The sequence below is a fragment of the Ctenopharyngodon idella genome, chromosome 20, assembly GCF_019924925.1.
Source record: "Ctenopharyngodon idella isolate HZGC_01 chromosome 20, HZGC01, whole genome shotgun sequence".
NCBI classification, from domain to species: Eukaryota; Metazoa; Chordata; class Actinopteri; order Cypriniformes; family Xenocyprididae; genus Ctenopharyngodon; species Ctenopharyngodon idella.
The window spans coordinates 384,324-405,157 of NC_067239.1; the positions used below are offsets into that span (position 1 = coordinate 384,324).

General features: G+C 38.9%; 1 protein-coding gene across 5 annotated transcripts in view; it reads left to right on the forward strand.

The window, feature by feature from the left end:
• Positions 1-20,834, forward strand: part of lama2 (laminin, alpha 2) — a 157,980-nt gene that overhangs the window by 29,428 nt on the left and 107,718 nt on the right. For all 5 annotated transcript variants that reach the window (XM_051876479.1, XM_051876480.1, XM_051876481.1 and 2 more), the window contains exons 2-5: positions 5,477-5,647; positions 7,380-7,492; positions 16,498-16,740; positions 19,043-19,222. In XM_051876479.1, the coding sequence (XP_051732439.1) occupies positions 5,477-5,647; positions 7,380-7,492; positions 16,498-16,740; positions 19,043-19,222 (707 nt within the window). The remainder of the gene's footprint in view (positions 1-5,476; positions 5,648-7,379; positions 7,493-16,497; positions 16,741-19,042; positions 19,223-20,834) is intronic.

Below are 20,834 nucleotides of genomic sequence, written 5' to 3' on the forward strand. Positions count from 1 at the left end.
GTCAAGCTGAATGAAGGATCAGCCGTATCAGGATATGAATGAAGAAGGAAAGAGCGCTGATATCGATCTGGCCCGGCTCAGAGAGAAAGAGAGAAAGAGCTGTGACCCTGAGCTGTGTCCTCTCTGTTCTCAGCGCCATAGAAGCATATGAACGCTCTGGGAAACATGACAAGCCTTTTAGAATTATTTCATCTGGATTGATAATTAAACACTTTCAGCTATCAGGCGCTCAAGTGTCATGTGAACAGCGTTTCCAGTGTTCTTACATCTCGCATTTTCCCTTTTCAATGCAAATTTGTTCAGATCATCTTTGAGAGTGGTAAAGATCAACACATCTGACTCAGTCTGAATGTGTGAATGTGTGCCATGATTGATCTTATGTCACCTTTTTTTTTTTTTCAAATGGTAATTGGATAATAGATATTATGATGAATTATTCACTTAAAATTTGTTTAAAAACGTTGATTCATTCAGGAACAAAACAAGAATGAGTCATTAAATCACTCAGGATTCAACCGAGTGATTTCAACCGAGCGATTTCGACCAACCAAGCGATTTCAACCAACTGAGCGATTTCTACTAAACATTTTCAACCGAGCGATTTCAACTAAGCGATTTCAACTCAGCGATTTCAACCAACTGAGCGATTTCAGCTAATTGATTTTAACCGAGCAATTTCAACCAACTGAGCAATTTCAACTGAGCAATTTCAACTGAGCGATTTCAACCGAGTGATTTCAACCGAGCAATTATAACTAAGCGATTTCAACCAAGCAATTTCAACTGAGTGATTTCAACCAAGTGATTCAAACGAGCGATTTCAACCGAGCAATTTCAACCAAACAATTTCAACCAGGCGATTCAACCGAGCAATTTCGACCAACCAAGCGATTTCAACCAACTGAGCGATTTCTACTAAACATTTTCAACCGAGCAATTTCAACTAAGCGATTTCAACCCAGCGATTTCAACCAACTGAGCGATTTCAGCTAATTGATTTTAACCGAGCAATTTCAACCAACCGAGCAATTTCAACTGAGCGATTTCAACCAAGTGATTTATACGAGCGATTTCAACCGAGTGATTTCAACCAAGCAATTTCAACTGAGCGAATTCAACCAAGTGATTCATACGAGAGATTTCAACTGAGTGATTTCAACTGAACTATTTCAACCGAGCGATTTCAACCAAGCGATTTCAACCGAGCAATTTCAACCGAGCGATTTCAACTAAGCTATTTCAAACGAGCGATATCAACCAGGCGATTCAACTGAGCGATTTCAACTAAGCTATTTCAAACGAGCGATATCAACCAGGCGATTCAACTGAGCGATTTCAACTAAGCGATTTCAACCCAGCGATTTCAACCAACTGAGCGATTTCAGCTAATTGATTTTAACCGAGCAATTTCAACCAACCGAGCAATTTCAACTGAGCGATTTCAACCGAGCAATTTCAACTGAGCGATTTCAACCAAGTGATTCATACGAGCGATTTCAACTGAGTGATTTCAACTGAACTATTTCAACCGAGCGATTTCAACCGAGCGATTTCAACTAAGCTATTTCAAACGAGCGATATCAACCAGGCGATTCAACTGAGCGATTTCAACTAAGCGATTTCAACTAAGCTTATAATTACTTAGATACAGACCTTGTGACTACTTGACCAGTCTTCCCTATTTATACAATTCCTGATATAATTTGACAATGTGGTGTTATGAAAATAAAAATAAGAACATTTGGAACACTAGTTTTGCATTAAAATGTGTTTTCTAGATATCACCAACCATTGCTAAACAACACACAATTTTGGTTCCTGAGTTGATGAGAGTTGCACCCCTATCGATCACATAAAGTCAATGGGAGATTTTCAAAAGAATAAAAATGTACTGTAAGTTAAGTGACTTGGGTAGAAGTTTAGCTCTTAGAGGTTTAGAACAAACCCTGAGCAGAACGTGTGAGGAACATGAGTACAAACACTAAAATAGATGATGAATTGGTTTGTTAAGCTCCAGTTTCAAAAACATCCAAGCTGGAAGTTGTTAATGCTTCCTGGGAAAATGTCCTTGTTATGCTTTACAAATGTGTCCCATATTGAGCATAATATGCATTTGATTGTGGACATTCCAGAGGCAGCTGCTAAGCTCTGATGTGTTTGGATCAAGCGTGGTGTGAAAAGACTTTATCCCTGCAACTAAACAGCAGAACTAGCACTAGAATCCAGAGAATTTACTGAAGAGAGTGAAAGTGATTGTGACAGAGAGGAAAACCTGTCCAGCTTGCATGTCTCTGAGAACTCGTATGGAACATCTGTCAGAGCAGCTGAGACTGATTTCATGAGATCAAGTGCTCTTTGATTCAGACCGACTATACACACGCTCTCTTTTTTTGGTGCATAAATACACTACACACGACAGAAAACCCAGTTTAATATTGCTGATATACAGATTTACACCATGAACTCCTGTCCATCCCTGATCCTTATATTTCAGACTGTTGAGATACTAGTGTAAGATTTGGAATAGCATACTACTATACTATGACAAAAAAAATCATAATTGTTGATTATTTCCCTTGATATCGTAATTTCGATGATTAATGAGATTAATAAAATTGACATGTTTAAAAGCAGTAATATGTTCAAAAGTGACTTATATAATGCAAATAACGTTAAGCATGCAAAACATGCGTAAAGCCACACATTTAGATTTGTGCCGAATGAGAGAGTTACGTGAGCCCAAGTTCATTTGTCTGGTACTTTCAGTTTCTTTTAAAATAAATGTATTATTTATAATAAAGGTTGTTTATAATGAATACCACTATAATTTATTTTTGTTTTATACTTATATTTTTCCATTTCTGTTCTGAATGCTGTTAAATGTAAGGGGTTTGTTGTAGTGTATGGGGTACTAAAATACATACCATAGTGTTTATAATGTTTGTAAACGTTTTGTTTTATTTACTGGAATTTTGCTTTATTTCTGAATGAAATAATAAAATATGATTTATATACTGATGCAACTTATCTCTCTCTCTCTCTCTCTCTCTCTCTCTCTCTCTCTGAACAAAGTAATTTTGACAACTTATAGTCAGGTGCGGCTTGTTTTCCAGATGATATGGTTATCACTTCAGTTTAGAGCGAGCTCGTGAGTTCATGAAAACTCCTGTTATAATCACTGGAGCCGTCTACATGTTTAGACTTTATTGGTTACAATGAGAGAATTCATGAAGTGTAGAACTCATTCAGCAAGATTCAGAAAGATAATGCTGTAATCAACACTTTTTCACAAATCATAATTGTGATTGTTTTTTTTCTGATTTACTGTGCATTTATAATAATAATGAAAGGCTGCATGCTATTCCAAGGTAAGCTATTATAAACTACTAAAACTCAAACTCAATTGGATTTGAACATGAGCTGCTGAAGTGACATCATACTCCATAGTGTCTATATCTGAATCTTGGGAAATCCCAGGGAATGTGGGAAGTGGATACTAAGAGAGTTAATTACAGAAACGAGGAAAAGCAAAGCAGCTCTCACAAAGAGGATCAGCTCAGGTTTCATAATACAATCAACATGTTCTCCAACCAATACGCCTATATAGGTCGTTTGTCACTTCCCTGAAATACGACCCATAGGAGCGTTTACTAAAGTTGCGCCCCTATCGACACCAGGACACTTTCATTTTAATGCATTGTTCCCTTTTATCTGTGTTATATTTTGGGTTTTGCGTAGCTCAATTGGCAGAGCATTGCAATATATAACAATATGTGATCATGTGATCGTGGGTTCGATCCCAGGGAACGCATGTGCTCATAAAGTGTATAAGTACTATAAATCTTTAGGGGTGGTGTGGGTGTAGTCGTTAATAAAACAATGAGTTTTGCTAAATGGAAATAGGACAAATGGTGTAAAAAAGTCCACACATTGCTTTTAAATGAACACACATTTTGATTGGTAATGACAGTCATACGTCATTTCATGACAACAGATGTAACGTGACACTGTCATTATTTTTACGCCAGCTAGAGGGCGCATGACTTTAAAATGTAAATATAGGTCGTAATAAGGTGCTTGAAAAATGACCTATAGGGTTGTTGTTGTTTTTTTTGGAGGACAGTCTGAATACAACTGTTGGTGTGTTAATTTGATGAAGGATGTGTTTGATGAAACAGAAGCTGGATTTGAAAACAAGGTGCATTAAATCTGATTTGAGTTAGAGCAGCTTTAAAGTCTCTCGTACTGAAATCATCCTTTTGTTTCAAAACATCCTCAAGTTTTTCTAATAAGACTTTCACATAGTTCATTTAGTTCATCAACACTAGCAGTATTGCAGTATTTTGCTTAATTAAATTATCTCAAGGCCTGTCCAAATACCCACACATGTGGTCTATGCACTTGTCCACTCACGTATTTCCTATATTTGGCTCAAGTGTTCAAGTGAACGTGAAGTGTGTGTCGAACGTTTGATTACCTGATGAGACACTAGTATTGTAAAAATGCAAGTGTTCAATGTGTGGTGACAGATCACTGTAGTTGATACGATCATCTCTTCCTCTTTACTACTAGTTACAGCAGCAAATAAACATGAATGAACATCAGAAGGTACAGAACAACTGAAATGAATCATGTTTCATGTAATCGATCAATCAGTGTTTGCGGAAAGACATCACATAAAACAGCTGGAGAACAATATATGTCACATTTACCTCAGAAAAGACATTCAATGACCATAAACTTGATAGCTAGAAAAATAACTCTAGAGAGGAGAAATTTGATTTTTACTGAACCCATTCTTCAATATTTAATGCATGTTTGAATAAATCTGTTATAAATCAATAATTACAGCCACTGTTTAAATGTTCATATTTCAACAACAAATTGGTGTAGAAACATAATTATATAATTAAAAAAGTTTATATAAACTGCCTTATGTGCAATCTAAATGTTTTTATACAAGTTCTAGTTTATCACTGTTTTTATTTGAATGTTGATAATTGAATAAATTTGTTTAATTTATAGATAATTAAACTTAATTTCATTTTCAGTAAAAAAATTAATTTTGGTGCATAAGTTTTTTCTTATTCATTTACAAAAAATCATCAAGGAGGGGATGCAAAACTAGATGACACCCGTTAAAATCAAGACATTACAGTGACTCTAGAGCCGCGCTGGTGGAAGACATTCAAACTCTGACCCAAAATACATCTTTTTCCACTGATAGTCAGTTATTTTTTTTATTATTTTATTTTATTATTTTTATTTCATGCAAAACTGACAGATTTCAATTCGAGGAGATGAATGCGAATGCTAAGAGAACCTGTGTGGCAGAACAAGTTCAGCTCTGGCTGTATGTGGTGCTCTACACAGGGTTTTATGTTGTGATCTGTGAGTGTTGTTTTTGCTGTTGCTGTTGAGCCATCTGTAGAAGTGATCATCAGCTAACGGTGTGTGTGTGTGTGTGTGAGCGCAGGTCTCTTCCCAGCTGTGCTGAACCTGGCCTCCATGGCAGAGATCAAGACCAACGCCACGTGTGGAGAAACAGGACCACAAATGTACTGCAAACTAGTGGAGCACGTACCAGGACGGCCCGTGAAAAACCCTCAGTGTAGGACCTGCAACCTGAGGAGTGATTCTGATAATGGTACAGACACAAACACACACACACACACACACACACACACACTGCTCTCATGCTATGCATAATCCATTTGATATGCTCTAATCAAAGGCTGTTTCTGCTCATAAATCACTGCTCAGAAAGCGCTGGCACAGTCGCTCATGTAACACACATGGACTCTATTCTTCACTTCACAGGCCTCTTTGAAAGAATAGGAAGTGTGTTTTTAATAACAATGTCTGATTGATCGACAAAAATGTTCTTTGGAGTCTGAAAAGTTCATTCACAGACTAGACTGAATCAAATGAAAAATAATCATTGAGATGAATCAGAATTACAAACAAACCCAAAAGAAGTGACTGAATTTTCACTTTTGGGTCAACTGCTTCTTTAACGGTCCATAGATATGTAAAATGCACATATTTTTTCCTCTGATGTTGTGGTGTAATATGAGCTGTCTTCATCAGAGCAGTAGTTTCAGGTGTTGTGGTTTCTGATGTGTACAAGCTGTTTGAAAGCTCTTAATGAAGTGTGTGTCGAGTCGAGCGGCTCCGGCGCACCTCAGTGATGCGTCAGACGCTCTAATCTGAGCTCCAGTCACCCACACACTCCCAGACACTGAGTGATTAATATAACATGTAATTAGAGAAAATTAGAGAAAGAGAGAGAGAGATGTGACTTAACCAGCGGGGGAGTTCTTTTAAATGAAACCTAGATCTCGCTCATAAATTAGAAAAGAATATATGCAGTCAAATAAATGATTAAGTGGACAACTTTAATCATCTTTGCCTGATTAAGGATCTGGCTATAAAGAAAGATTGGAGTTAGTCTCATATAGTTTGCTTTCACAGGCTCTGCGCTATGATAAATGTGAGTATTTCAGCGCTTATAAAACTCATCCCTCATTAGAGCAGATAGCTTTATTTCAAAAGACGGTTTTATTCAACCCCAGTCGGCTGGCGGAGGTAAAAGCCAGCGGAGACACGTTATTAAGCGCCGTCGTGTCCTGTCGTGGTTTAATATGAGGTGTTACGGTGCTCGTGTCATGAGGAATCAAATCTCTCTTGATCTCTTCAGATAAAAGAGCTTGATGTGCTATGAAAACACGCTGCGCTCCCTCGCCAGTCCAAAAACACCATTTATTAGAATTAAATGAAATTCAAATTCAAATATATGAGTGATAAATATACACAGACCTCTTAAAGGTGGATTAATAGGTCAACTGGTCATTATGAATAGGACGGATCTGGTGTCGTCACGGCGTGTCTCTCTCTTCCGGTGTAGATTGTGATAAGTGCTGTTACATCAGACGCTGTGATTTACTCGTGTTTTTATAGACCACGGCTCTTTTTACACAATCTACTTCATCTAAAGGCCCTGAACACATGCAGGAGTGTGATTGCATCATTTAAACGCAGCGATTAACAGCAACAACTTCAGGAAACATTTTCCTAATCGGTCTGCTTGTCTTGAACGTCCTTAAAACAAGGCAAATTTCATGCAAAATACATTGATGCAAAATTGGATAAAACATAAATATAACAAAATATAGTGAGGTTTATTATATGTAGAACAGGTAAAACCAATTTTGCCAATGACAACTTTATTTCATATGTCATACAGTGTTAAAGTAGAGCTCACAGGAAGGCGGGTTCAAATCTCATCCACTTTTCGGTCCTATAAATTCAAGATGAAAAAGCCCATACACAAAGATGAAGGAGGTGTGATCTCTCATGACTGTTTCTCATGTGTGTAGAGCGGCATCCCATCGAGTACGCTATCGACGGCACCAACAGATGGTGGCAGAGCCCGAGCATCATGAACGGGATGGAATACCATTACGTCACTGTGACTCTGGACCTGCAGCAGGTAAACCACAACTACAGCCAATCACAGCGGACCTTCTGCTTTCTCCAGCCATTCCATATAGGTCATTTTGCATATTTAAATCCTCAAGCTTTCACTGTACAAAAAACAGTTAAATTTATGTAAAAAATGACAGCTGTGGTTGCCAGAAATTTACAGTAAATAAATACGGTAGCATTTAGGTAGTTTTACAGATTTAACTTAAATTTACAATAAAAAAAACATATTTCATTAACTGATATAATGTTAGTTTACTAACCTAATGAAGTACTAGCATCTGTTTTGTACCTTTGTAATACACTGACAACCACCAATAACAAATGGTGATGAGAGTCACATGAATCAACTTTTCCTCAAGCTGAGAACGTTAATACTAATATATAGAAGGTTTACAGTGTCATTCACACACGACACTGAAGTAATGCGATAAACATTGATTTAACAACATTAGATGTAACATAAAACTCTAATGTTTATAAGTGATTAGAAAAAACTAAGAAAAAACATATTTCAACCAAAATACATCAAATGTGAAGTGTCACGCAGGGAATTCTGGGAATGTCTATTTACGTTTTTTCACTGTAAATTATACAATGACTTGTTCCGAAAACTGTAAATTTAACAGTATTTTACCGCAGCAGTTTTACAGTCTTTTGCCGTTAAAATCACGATCATTGTTTTACAGTGCAGGATGGATTCTGATTGGCTGTCAACGTTTTGTATTGTTCATTAGCTGGGAAAAAAATAACCTTCCGAAAATGATTCCAGTGAAAGTGTCATTATCGTTATAGATGCGGTGTGGATTCACTATTCTCACGCGCTCAAAAAAATGTTGGGTTGAAAACGGAGAAACCCAGTGTTTGGGTTAAATGTTTGCCCGACGTGCTGGACAGTTTTATTTAACCCAACTGTTGTTTAAAAATGACTATATGGCTGGCTTAAAATGAACCCAAAATATGTTGGAAATTAAAAATCAGAACAACACAACGGCTGGGTTAAAACAACCCAATCACTGGGTCAAAAAAAAAAAAAACAAACAACCAAAAAAAAAACAATCACTGGGTCAAAACAACCCAATCGCTGAGTCAAAACAACCCAATCACCAAAACAACCCAATCATTGGGTCAAAACAACTCAATCACTGGGTTAAAACAACCCAATCACTGGGTCAAAACAACTCAATCACTGGGTTAAAACAACTCAATCACTGGGTTAAAACAACCCAATCACTGGGTCAAAACAACTCAATCACTGGGTCAAAACAACCCAATCACTGGGTCAAAACAACTCAATCACTGGGTTAAAACAACCCAATCACTGGGTCAAAACAACTCAATCACTGGGTTAAAACAACCCAATCACCAAAACAACCCAATCACTGGGTCAAAACAACTCAATCACTGGGTCAAAACAACTCAATCACTGGGTCAAAACAACCCAATCACTGGGTCAAAACAACTCAATCACTGGGTCAAAACAACTCAATCACCAAAACAACCCAATCACTGGGTCAAAAAAACCCAATCACTGGGTCAAAACAAACCAATGGCTGGGTTTGTCCATTTTCAAGCTAACTTGGGTTGTTTTTAACCCAACATTTTCTAGAGTGTAGAAATAGAATAATTATTAAAACTTTAGAGTTATAGTTTTCGTCTTTGGTGTGACACTTGAACAATTCAAAGATGAATATCTAAAATATTTCGGTATTTATAAACAAATTCTTAAAGGGATTGTTGATAATTCTGTCATAATTTCATTTTATTCCCACCCTGTTCAACTATCCTCCTTCTGCAGAACTGATTTAAGAATCGCAGACACTGTTTTCCATGCAATTACCACCAATGGGAACTGGAGCCGTCAATGTTTAAAACAGACACAAAACCATAACAAACTATCATAAAAATGGTCAATACAAATGTACTATAGAGACTACAGTCCAGTTAAGAAAATTGTTCAATTATAATTTCTTCTTTTTATTTATTTTTAATGCTTATGGGGAATGAAATAGTGCTCTGCTGTCATGAGGCGCTGCAGTCTTGAAAAGCCTCTCTGTTCTTATTCTTCTCCCGCTCACGCGCATGTGTGTGTCTGTGTGTGTGTGTGTGTGTGTGTGTGTGTGTGTGTGAAGCAGTGGCAGGTTAACTCTGGCAGAACAGTGAAATGCAGGAGTTGAATGACTTGCAGTAGTGTGTGGGCAGAATGCTCCCATCAGCCCTTATTAGATGATGATCTGAGGCCAGCGCGAGCTCAGCCGCCCAACCGCAGGAAATTACACAAACACCTACAGACACGCAATTAATGCAGTCAACAGATGACACCGGGAGCAGGGCGGTCAGAACGAGGAGCGACGTGCAAATTAATAGATGGGAGGCAAAATGATATCAAAAAATAGAAGCGATGGGAAGTACGGAGCACAGAGAAAAATGAAACGAGATTACAGATGAGAAAATGGGATATTTGAAGCACGATTCTGTGGGATTTATGTTAGATAGGATCATAGATGCATCATTATTACTGTATTTTTCATCAAATACATGCAGCCTTAGAGACTGTCAAAAACATAAATCAACTTAAAAAATTAAAAGAAGAAAGTCATACACTATTTTGAACAGCATGAAGGTGATAAATAATCACAGAATGTTAATTTAAGGGTGAACTATCCCTTTAATTCCTGAACTGGAGAATATGACAATGAGTGTAACACGGTACTGTGACAGAGAGAGAGAGAGAGAGAAGACAAATGAGTCTGACAGGGTTTGAGTATTCATTAGAGAGGCTGTAGAGGACATTTAGAGTTAATAAATCAGACGGGAGGGTGTGTAATTACTGACGGCAATCACACGTACGGCATCAGGCCACGACTGCCATCTTACCATCACTCACTCGCTGACAACCTGTCGTCACGATGACAAACGTGCGCTAACACATTACAGTCTCTCATTCAGCACTCTGAGCACTAGAGCAAAACACGACTGAACTGAGGAAATTGATTCGATTGAATTAAGCGCTTATTTATAAACAGTAGGCTGATATACACACGCTGTTCCTGCTCCTTTATGTGGAATATGTGTGTGATGTTTTGCACACAGTACACATGCGTTTAGTCATCAGAAGAGTCTGCTCGAACTGTGCAGATTTTCCACATTTTCTAGCCTTGCACACATCTGCACATTTTGTTTTTCACTGCAGTCTAATGATTGTGTATGAGCTTTAGTGTGTGTGTGTGTGTGTGTGTGCGTGTGTGTGTGTGTTATGTTCCGATCACTGCAGATGTTCACCTGACCTCAATACTCTTTAGAAATGTGAATAATCATACTAAAGCCCTCCACAAACACACGCACACATGCACGCAATCACTTTTTACCATTTTATGAGCACATTTTACAGAAAATGCTCAAGGAAATGGGATGTGCATGTCTGAACAGGAACAGTCAGAAAAAGGTCAGAGTTTATTGAAGGGTCATCTGCAAATCTTGCTTGGTAATTGCGTGTTTGTTTTTTAGGCAAAAAAATAATCAAAATTGAAATAATATAAAAATTGCAAATGTTGTTTACAGAAGTATTGGTCTGTGAATCATTAAAATATTTCATGGATAAAATTCCCATAGTAAAGAGAACAAATGGTGAAAATAAAATCCCCAAGTTAAACAAATGCTGAAATGGAAAAAGAATACAAAACAATATCCAGATGTTTGGATGTCTCATTTGGTTCAATTATCAGGAAGTGGAAATCCAACCACCTACACCGCTTTGAAAACATTCACCCATAATTCTCTGCAGAACTACAATGAGGAAAGCACAGAAAAGCCAGCGATCATTTTAAAGGGTTCATGAACTGCGTCGTTTTATTGTTTTATAATGTTTCCTGGGGTGCACTTATAATGTTAGTATGATTTTTACATCAACAATTTTCATAATTTAGGCTTTTTTTTTTTCTTTTCTTTTTTTTCATAATTTAGGCTTTTTTCCTACCCTGATTTTATCCTGTGATTTGAACGCTCTGTTTTAAGGGGCGTGTCTCTGTGAGACTTCAGTGTAAACGCCCACTGCTGTGATTGGCTGACAGATTTGCATATGAAAGAGTATTACTCTCTCGAAAACTTTTAGCACATTCTTACTATTACAGCTCTCAAGGTTAACTAATTGTGAAAAGTGTTGATTATAGCATTACATTTAGATCTGTGGCATTATATTTAGATCGTGGCATGAAAGGTTGCAGTGATGAACATTGTAGTCGATCACAGACATGTTGTTGAGCTCATGAAAGCAGTGATCTCGTCATTCTGCACACTAACGAATGCTTTCATCATAACTAACAGTGTAAACGTGATGTAACTAAGAGATTCGTTGAATAAAACGGGAGTTTTGACGTGAGTCCAGAACTCAGTCACTGATAAACTCGCACTGTTTGATTGACAGCTCCAGCGATTGTAAAGGGAGCGTTCTTTGATCGCTTTCTATATATAATTTAATCACTGTTTAAATATCAAATAATTTTCATCCTACTGAGAGAAACAAGGTGAAGTTGAGCATTTAGTCACTGGTTTGATTTACTGACACACAGACAAAGATCATCTGACTGTACATGAATCATTAATATCAGATCAGGCATTAGAATTAACACAGTTACTGACATGTTGTTGAATTACTGTCGAGTCCATATCGTAAAAGTCTGTTTGCACCAAAATGCGATTGATTTACCAAAGAATCCACAGTGAAATGTACCGAATACAAATAAATAAAGCTCAACTGAGACATTCACATTGTTGAAAATAAATAACCATATTTCTAGCATTAGGATCCTTTGAAAGGTAATGTTATTTTAGTCCTGTATCGCTCTTCTCTCCTCCTCATCTCACCAGTGGGCGGGGCTAATGTTCCAATGATGTAGGCGTTGATTTCTTCTGCGGAGGCGGAGTTTCACCTATCTTTGTTAGGATCAGTCGTTCTCTGGGTCTGGTGTCTATAAAAGCTTTTATTGGACTAACAAGGAAGTTTAAGGAACTTACAAGAAATTCTTATAGTATGATGACCTCTTATAATCAAAATCTCAAGGAAAAGTTGATTTTTCAATTCATGTCTCCTTTAAAGGAACTACAGGGTTTAGATGCTGACAATGAACGTGCCCTATAGAGCTCGAAAACAACCTTATAAAAGCAGAAGGCATAACAGTGACCGTTCCTGTGTGGTCAGATGAGATTATGACAGACATGTCAAGCTATTTACATTATTTTGCATCGCAGATGTAAGTGTTTTCTGTTTTCTGTGAATGTGTGAGACTTCGATTCATTGTACGCTACTGGTAAATAACTAGAAGAATAACAAAGTGCAGAAACCAGTGTGTTTATGAGTATGACAATACATTAAAAGAAACACTAGTTTGTACAATCAAGCAGCATAACAGGCTGTTTTTGCAAAATAACTGGAAGCTTTAAAAATACGTTACTCAAAATCTAAAGTAGTTAAACTACAGTCAAAGATAGTCATGCTACAAACATCAGTTTTAGTTTGTATCTCAGCGCTCATGCCTCAAATACCATCTCCACAGTGAAGTGTTCTGTGCTGACATCATGCTACAGGACTGACATCTTGTTGGGAAGAATGACTGGTGCACATACTCAAGAGAACAAATAGGAGCAAATGACCCAGGCAACATCTGATCTCTGTCCATGTGAGAGTCTGTAGCATTATTAAAATAATTGTGCTCAAGGGTAAGTGTAAGCTAAACTAGAGCAAATACCTGGAGGAATGAGCCAAAATAGCCTGTACAGACAGAACATACCTAACTAAAACAGCTCTACAGCTGCATAAGATCACATATATGAATACCTGTTTTAAGGCTAAGTGTACTGTATGGATGAGGACAGTCCTTAACTCTTCTTTGACTAGTTTACACATTTTCTTTACACATTCACTGTATGTTTGTTTTATATTTTAGAAAGGCTACTGTAATGACTGTCTCAAATGTAATAAACAATACAATTATTTAAGAGCTGTTATCTGGAGAAGATGAAGTTTACTTTCACTGCTTCTCTCTTTCACTCGCAAGACCAGCAAAGTATGGTATTTTATGCTTCGTTATTCATTATCATTCCTAAATCATGGACAACTGACAGGCAGAAGTCTGGAGGAGCAGGTGTTCTGTTTATTCATTCTCAGCTCAGAGGAGTGTGTTACATTATTGTGTTAATGAACTAAACTAATTAAGCTACATTTTACTTCGTATGGAAAATATTTATTCATTGCAAAGTGCAGTTGTGCCAAACCACATCCTAGTCCTATCAGAAAACGTTCATTTTTACAATAATAACATTTTTTTGATTTTTCTTTTTAATTATTTTTATTTTTTATATTTTAGCATAAGCTTGAGTTGAAATTTGTTGAGTCAAATCATCCAACATGATGCCGGATTCAGTACGATATCAGAAAAATTAGACGATGGCAAAACGACACGTTCACTCCCAAGTGTGTTTACCCTTCTGGCTTTTCAGTTATTAAACGTTTGCTGGAGTTTGTTCATCTGAACTGAAAGTTATTGAAGCCTCTGAGAATAATCTTTGACAGAAGAGATGTGACACGCAGAGAATACACTGTCATCTGTGAGCGGGGAGGATATATCTGTGCGTGTGTGTGTGTGTGTGTGTGTGTGTGTAGGAGGCAGGGTCTTGAGGCCAGCACACACAGGCAGATAAGGGAGTCACATCTGTGTTTGATTCGTGCCATTTCTGACAGGTTGTGGGTTATGACATGATTTTTATAGCTCTTCTTCTCTCTGTCATATACTGCAGGAATGGTTGTTTGTCTTCAATGAAATCTGTGGCCTTTGCTCGTGAGAACCGCTGCAGTAAATGAACACCTGAGGGCAACACACACGCACACACACACACACACACACACACACACACACACACACACGCCAACTAAATAACAACAGGGCACTTCTTTTTTAAAAGGTGACTTTTTTATGTTAAATTAGGGATGCAACGATATTAAGGATTATTAAGCTACTGTTACTTTAAGAGCTGCACGGATCCAATATACTGTTACACAAGCTTTTTATTTCTCATCTGTTCATGTTCATTTAAGACATAACCAACTATATTCACCAAGAAGGTATTTGTGTGCTGTCTAAAATGTTGCTTTCTGGGCACACACTTTGGATGTGTGCGCACAAAAAATCTCAGGCTGAGAGTTTGGGGCGTGGCTACTGTAGCAGACTGAGAGTTTGGGGCGTGGCTACTGTAGCAGACTGAGAGTTTGGGGCGTGGCTACTGTAGAAGACTGAGAGTTTGGGGAGTGGCTACTGTAGCAGACTGAGAGTTTGGGGCGTGGCTACTGTAGCAGGCTGAGAGTTTGGGGCGTGGCTACTGTAGCAGGCTGAGAGTTTGGGGCGTGGCTACTGTAGCAGGCTGAGAGTTTGGGGCGTGGCTACTGTAGCAGACTGAGAGTTTGGGGCGTGGCTACTGTAGCAGACTGAGAGTTTGAGGCGTGGCTACTGTAGCAGGCTGAGAGTTTGGGGCGTGGCTACTGTAGCAGACTGAGAGTTTGGGGCGTGGCTACTGTAGCAGACTGAGAGTTTGAGGCGTGGCTACTGTAGCAGGCTGAGAGTTTGGGGCGTGGCTACTGTAGCAGACTGAGAGTTTGAGGCGTGGCTACTGTAGCAGGCTGAGAGTTTGGGGCGTGGCTACTGTAGAAGACTGAGAGTTTGGGGCGTGGCTACTGTAGCAGGCTGAGAGTTTGGGGCGTGGCTACTGTAGCAGACTGAGAGTTTTGGGCGTGGCTACTGTAGCAGACTGAGAGTTTGAGCGTGGCTACTGTAGCAGGCTGAGAGTTTGGGGCGTGGCTACTATAGCAGGCTGAGAGTTTGGGGCGTGGCTACTGTAGCAGACTGAGAGTTTGGGGCGTGGCTACTGTAGAAGACTGAGAGTTTGGGGAGTGGCTACTGTAGCAGACTGAGAGTTTGGGGCGTGGCTACTGTAGCAGGCTGAGAGTTTGGGGCGTGGCTACTGTAGCAGACTGAGAGTTTGGGGCGTGGCTACTGTAGCAGGCTGAGAGTTTGGGGCGTGGCTACTGTAGCAGACTGAGAGTTTGGGGCGTGGCTACTGTAGCAGACTGAGAGTTTGGGGCGTGGCTACTGTAGAAGGCAGAGAGTTTGAGTGTTTCCCTGGACATCCTTCAAATTTATATCTGACCACTGCATGCTGCAGCTGATCAATCAGAATATGTGTATATGTTTATGAGTGTTGAGTTACAGTGTGTAGTTTGAAGTGTGACTGGTGTGGCCTTCATTTCCCTGTGTTTTTCATAGTTTAGTCAGATGATTGTGCTATTCAGACATCCTTGCGTCGCTCCCGCCTCACCTCTTTCTGAAAACAGCACACAAAACAGCATTGTGCTGCGTGAACCAGCGTCCAGAGCTTTGCTGTGAGAGACGGTAACATAAGCCTGTTATCTGCTGGAGATGAAAGAGTGTGTGTGTCTCTCATGGGGCAGTGTTAGCTGAAAAGGTAACAGAAATGAATAGAGACTTCAGCCTATTTCCCCCCGCCGTTTCTCATGTTTTCTTTTTATTCAGGTCAGCTCTTCAGGTAAGCTGGAATGTCACTGCGCCCCGAAGCTTTCTGAAGGCCGCCGAGAACCTGTCAGGGACTATGTTTAACGTGTCACACCGTGATACACACACCGTTCTCATTTAGTGTGTGTGTGTGCACGTGTGCCTCGAGTCTTTTGCTGTTGAATAAAAGACTTTGGAATCATGGGAATCAAGTTTTACTTTTCTTTCTCTGATCTTCTCTTTCATTTCTGTTCCATTATGAGAGAGAGTCTGCTGCCAGCTTTAGCACATATCATATTTATCTTTGCATAATGGTGTTTTGTGTTTGACTCTTATTCAAAAATTCTAAAGATTTTACAGATTCTGCCAGGACTATATAAACAGCGTATATAGACATTTATATGTTTGCGAGAATATTAATTAATATTCTTTTCCACGTTCTCCTCTCGCACAGATCTTCCAGATCGCTTATGTGATCCTGAAGGCTGCAAACTCGCCTCGGCCTGGAAACTGGATTCTGGAACGTTCTCTGGACGGTGAAACATTCATGCCGTGGCAGTATTACGCTATAACAGACACAGAGTGCATCACACGCTTCGACATCGTCCCCAGAACAGGCCCGCCGTCCTACACGCATGATGATGAGGTCATCTGTACCTCCTTCTACTCTAAAATCCATCCTCTGGAGAACGGCGAGGTGAGAAACACCTGGACTCATGGGTCAACAGAATTAAGTTGCGTAATGAGAAGGTTTAATGCCATGATTGACTTCTGAAGAGGTCATATCCTGAACTGTTTTATCATTTGACTTTTCTTTAAATTCATTATTATGTTAATCAAGGTTTCATCATTTAGATTTCCATTCCCATTTTACCATGAATTAGACAAAAAGTGCACACATCCAGCAGGAAGAAAGCTCAATGAGCTCAAACACAGAAAACACACAAAAAGGAAAAAGTTGGCACACCACGAAAGTTCACATGAATTAAAAAAAGCATTGCATGTACTCATCAAAAGTGACATTTAGTCATTCACAACTAGGCCCTTATACACAACAGAGTATTACATCACATGATATGACATGACTACATCACATGATTTAATAAAATATACAAACATACAATGGCCACGTACATGAGTTGAATCAACTCCATATCAACTACATAAATTTATCCTCTAACCATTCAGAAACGTCTAAAAGTTGTAACTTCTTCCTGAGTCTCTCCATCAGTGTCGACTCCGGTTTGAACAATGTAAGGCTGAACACCGTTACTGACAATCCTCATTTTGTCTGCGTGAGATTCTCCAGCTTTGTTGTTGTTGAGCTGTTAAAGCTCCGCCCTCTTCTGGAAAGGGGGCGGGAGCAGCAGCTCATTTGCATTTAAAGGGACACACACAAAAACGGCGTGTTTTTGCTCACACCCAAATAGGAGCAAATTTGACAAGCTATAATAAATGATCTGTGGGGGATTTTGAGCTGAAACTTCACAGACACATTCTGGAGACACCAGAGACTTATATTACATCTTGTGAAAGGAGCATTATAGGTCCACTTTAAAGAAAAGGAGAAATGTTAAACTTTTCATTAAGACCATTAGGTGATAGAAATCCAATAAGTTTTACACTGCAAAATTTTCACAACAAACGGTTTATATGACCCCCTTTTCGTGGCCATTTTAGCACCTTTTCTGATCTTGTGTTATAATTGGTTAACCTCACATGGGTAATCTGACCATACATTATCCCATTTATTACATGACTACTTACCGAATAAATAATTGGATGTAAAATGTTAGAAATGTGTTGAAAATATTTCTGTACAATGTACACAGGAGTTTGGAGAATTGGGAGAATAAGCTAAATGATGGCAGAATTGTAAATTTTTGGGTAAACTGTCTCTTTAAATGCATTTGAATGTATGCGACTGAGAACCTCACTCGACTGCATCTTAAGTTACCTCGTTAGTTGTAATCCTTAATTAGAGAAAATAGACAAGACAAAAATATATTCACAAGCACACACACACACACACACACACAAACTCCCGTGTCCCTCTCATTCAGAGCCCACTCAACAACACAATGACACACACACTCATTTACACAGATATCACAGCAAATTTCCATACAAACCAAAAACATGTAGAATTATGCATGTTTGCATTATTACAGCTGCTAACTTCCCCACACAGCTCGTACAACAGCTAATAGCGGGCTGACATGAACACCCACACAGGCATGATAGATGAGATGGAAGTTCTCCTACAGCAGCAGTTTTAATGTGTGTGTGTGTTTTCTGAAATTCAGATTTACAGCTGTCAGATCATAGGACTATATTGAACTGTATGGCATGTGTGTGTGTGTGTGTACCGTACTAATGAGGGAGGTGGGTGGGGAGATCAAGCCTGGACTCAAATGTCACTCTATCTCCTTTAAAAACAGACATTGTAAACTCACACAGCACTAATTAGCACACATCATTAACCCAAGAAAAACAGCCCAGTACTGCACACACACACACACACACATACACACACATACACACATCACTTCCTTGAGTTGCATTTGCATTAACACTATGGTTGTCAATAGATTGCAATAATTAACTTTATTTATTTGTTTATTAGTTTATATTCTATTAACCCTCTGGTGGTCTTTGGTCATTTTACATTTTGAAATTTTTACTTTTTTCAGAATGCTAAACTATTTGATGACCTTTGTGGCACTTGATTTATGAACACACACAAAAAAGTGGACATGAAAACATGAACATGAAAAGTCAAAATGATCTTAAAATAGTCACACTTGTGATCTTCGCGGTCACATCACCAACATAGAAAATACACGGGAAATACAAAAATACAAACCATTTTTAGATTACAATCTACAAATCAGCCATAGATATGAGTATATATACAACCACAGTTGAGGGAATGATTCAAAGACTCACTCATAAAGACAGTCACTCGGTGCAATTAATCATTTCTTGTTCTCTTTCAGATTCACACCTCACTAATAAACGGTCGTCCCAGCGCGGACGATCCGTCACCCACGTTACTCAACTTCACCTCGGCACGTTATATCCGCCTGCAGTTCCAGAGGATCCGCACCCTAAATGCTGACCTCATGACCCTCGACCTCAATGACCCCAAAGACATCGACCCCATCGTCACCAGACGGGTGTGTGCCTCTGCTGGAGTGTTAGCGCGATGCTTTGACACCAGAGAGAATGTTTGTCGTTGCACAGTGCCATTCATGAGCCATCTGTGTGTGTGGATGGTTGGAGCTAATGCTGCCCGGGCCGCCTCATCTATTACGAGCCTCTCCTCCTCAGACAGATGGGTTTTAATTAAAATCACACAGTAATTAACAAATCGGCCCGCTCTTTCCCTCAAAGACGCCATATCACACGCCTCCACCAACCCACTTCCTCCTACAAACTCATTAACTCGCTGATTGACCTGTTTCCATCAAAGAAGAGTTGCGTTATGAAATGCAGGATTATGTTTCTCACGTGCATTGAGCAATTTGGATAAATGTACCCAAATTATTTCATTCAAAGAGTCTTTTTGTAGTCAGAGAGGCATAAGCTGGCTAAATTAAAGGCTGAGTTGAAGGTGATGTGTGTCATTCTCGTGTGTGTAAAGTATATTGCGACTTTAGTAAGTTGACTTTCCCAGAAAGTTTAAAGGGTTAGTTCACCCAAAATGTCGTTCTAAACCCGTAAGACATTCGGTCATCTTCGAAACAAAAATTAACAGATTTTTAATGAAATCGGAGAGATTTATGTCCCTCCATTGACAATCCACGCAACTACCACTTTGACACTTCAAAACGTTCATAAAGCGATCGTCAAACTAATCCATGTGAATCGAGCAGTTTAGTCAAAATTTTCTGAAGAGACTCAATCGCTTTATATGATAAACAGATTGAATTTAGGCTTTTATTCACATATAAACATTGATCAGCAAACATGATCAGATCCTCAACTGTACTTGCTAGATGAGTGAGAACAAACCTGTTGTGAAGCTCAAACGTGCTGCGTAACACATGAGAATGAAGGCCAAAACATAGAGAAAAAAATGCGTTTTCACATGAAAATGTATTAGTGTGGACCAGGCCTCAGTTTTACAATCTCTTTATGAACTTTTTGAAGCATGGACTGTCAATGGAGGGACAGAAATCTCTCAGGTTTCTTTAAAAATATCTTTATTTATGTTTCAAAGTTCTTACAGGTTTGGAACGACAACAGGGTGAGTAACTGATGACAGAATTTTCATTTTTGGGTGAACTAACCCTTTAACACTGTGCCTCTCTGGTGCTTTCACTTCATTGATCTGTTTGTTTGAGCTTCACAACCAGCTCGACACAATGGTGATTCACAGTCAGTACCTTGAAGGGTGTAGTTTTGGGACATGCGCATCATAAAATAGTGATATATTTACCACAGACCCCCTTGCATCAGCATCTAGATCAATTCATTATTTAGATTCATGTATTAAAAAACACTCTGGCAGCTTTGGGGGGAAAAAGTGCTTCACAAACTCTACTCTACTTTTGTTATGTGAGGGGTGATGGGAATTATATAGCTGAAAAAGCATGGGTGTTCATAGGGTTTAACTTATAGACACTTTGCTTGCAAGATCCTTAGTTCTTCATCAGAACTTCTCAGTCCAGACCACACGTCATATATCTGCAGAAGGTTTGCCAAGGGTAATGTAACTTAAACCATCTGCAAACGTGCTCTGTGTCTGTATATCTTCTGTTACAGTCTGGGATGCCGTAATTACTA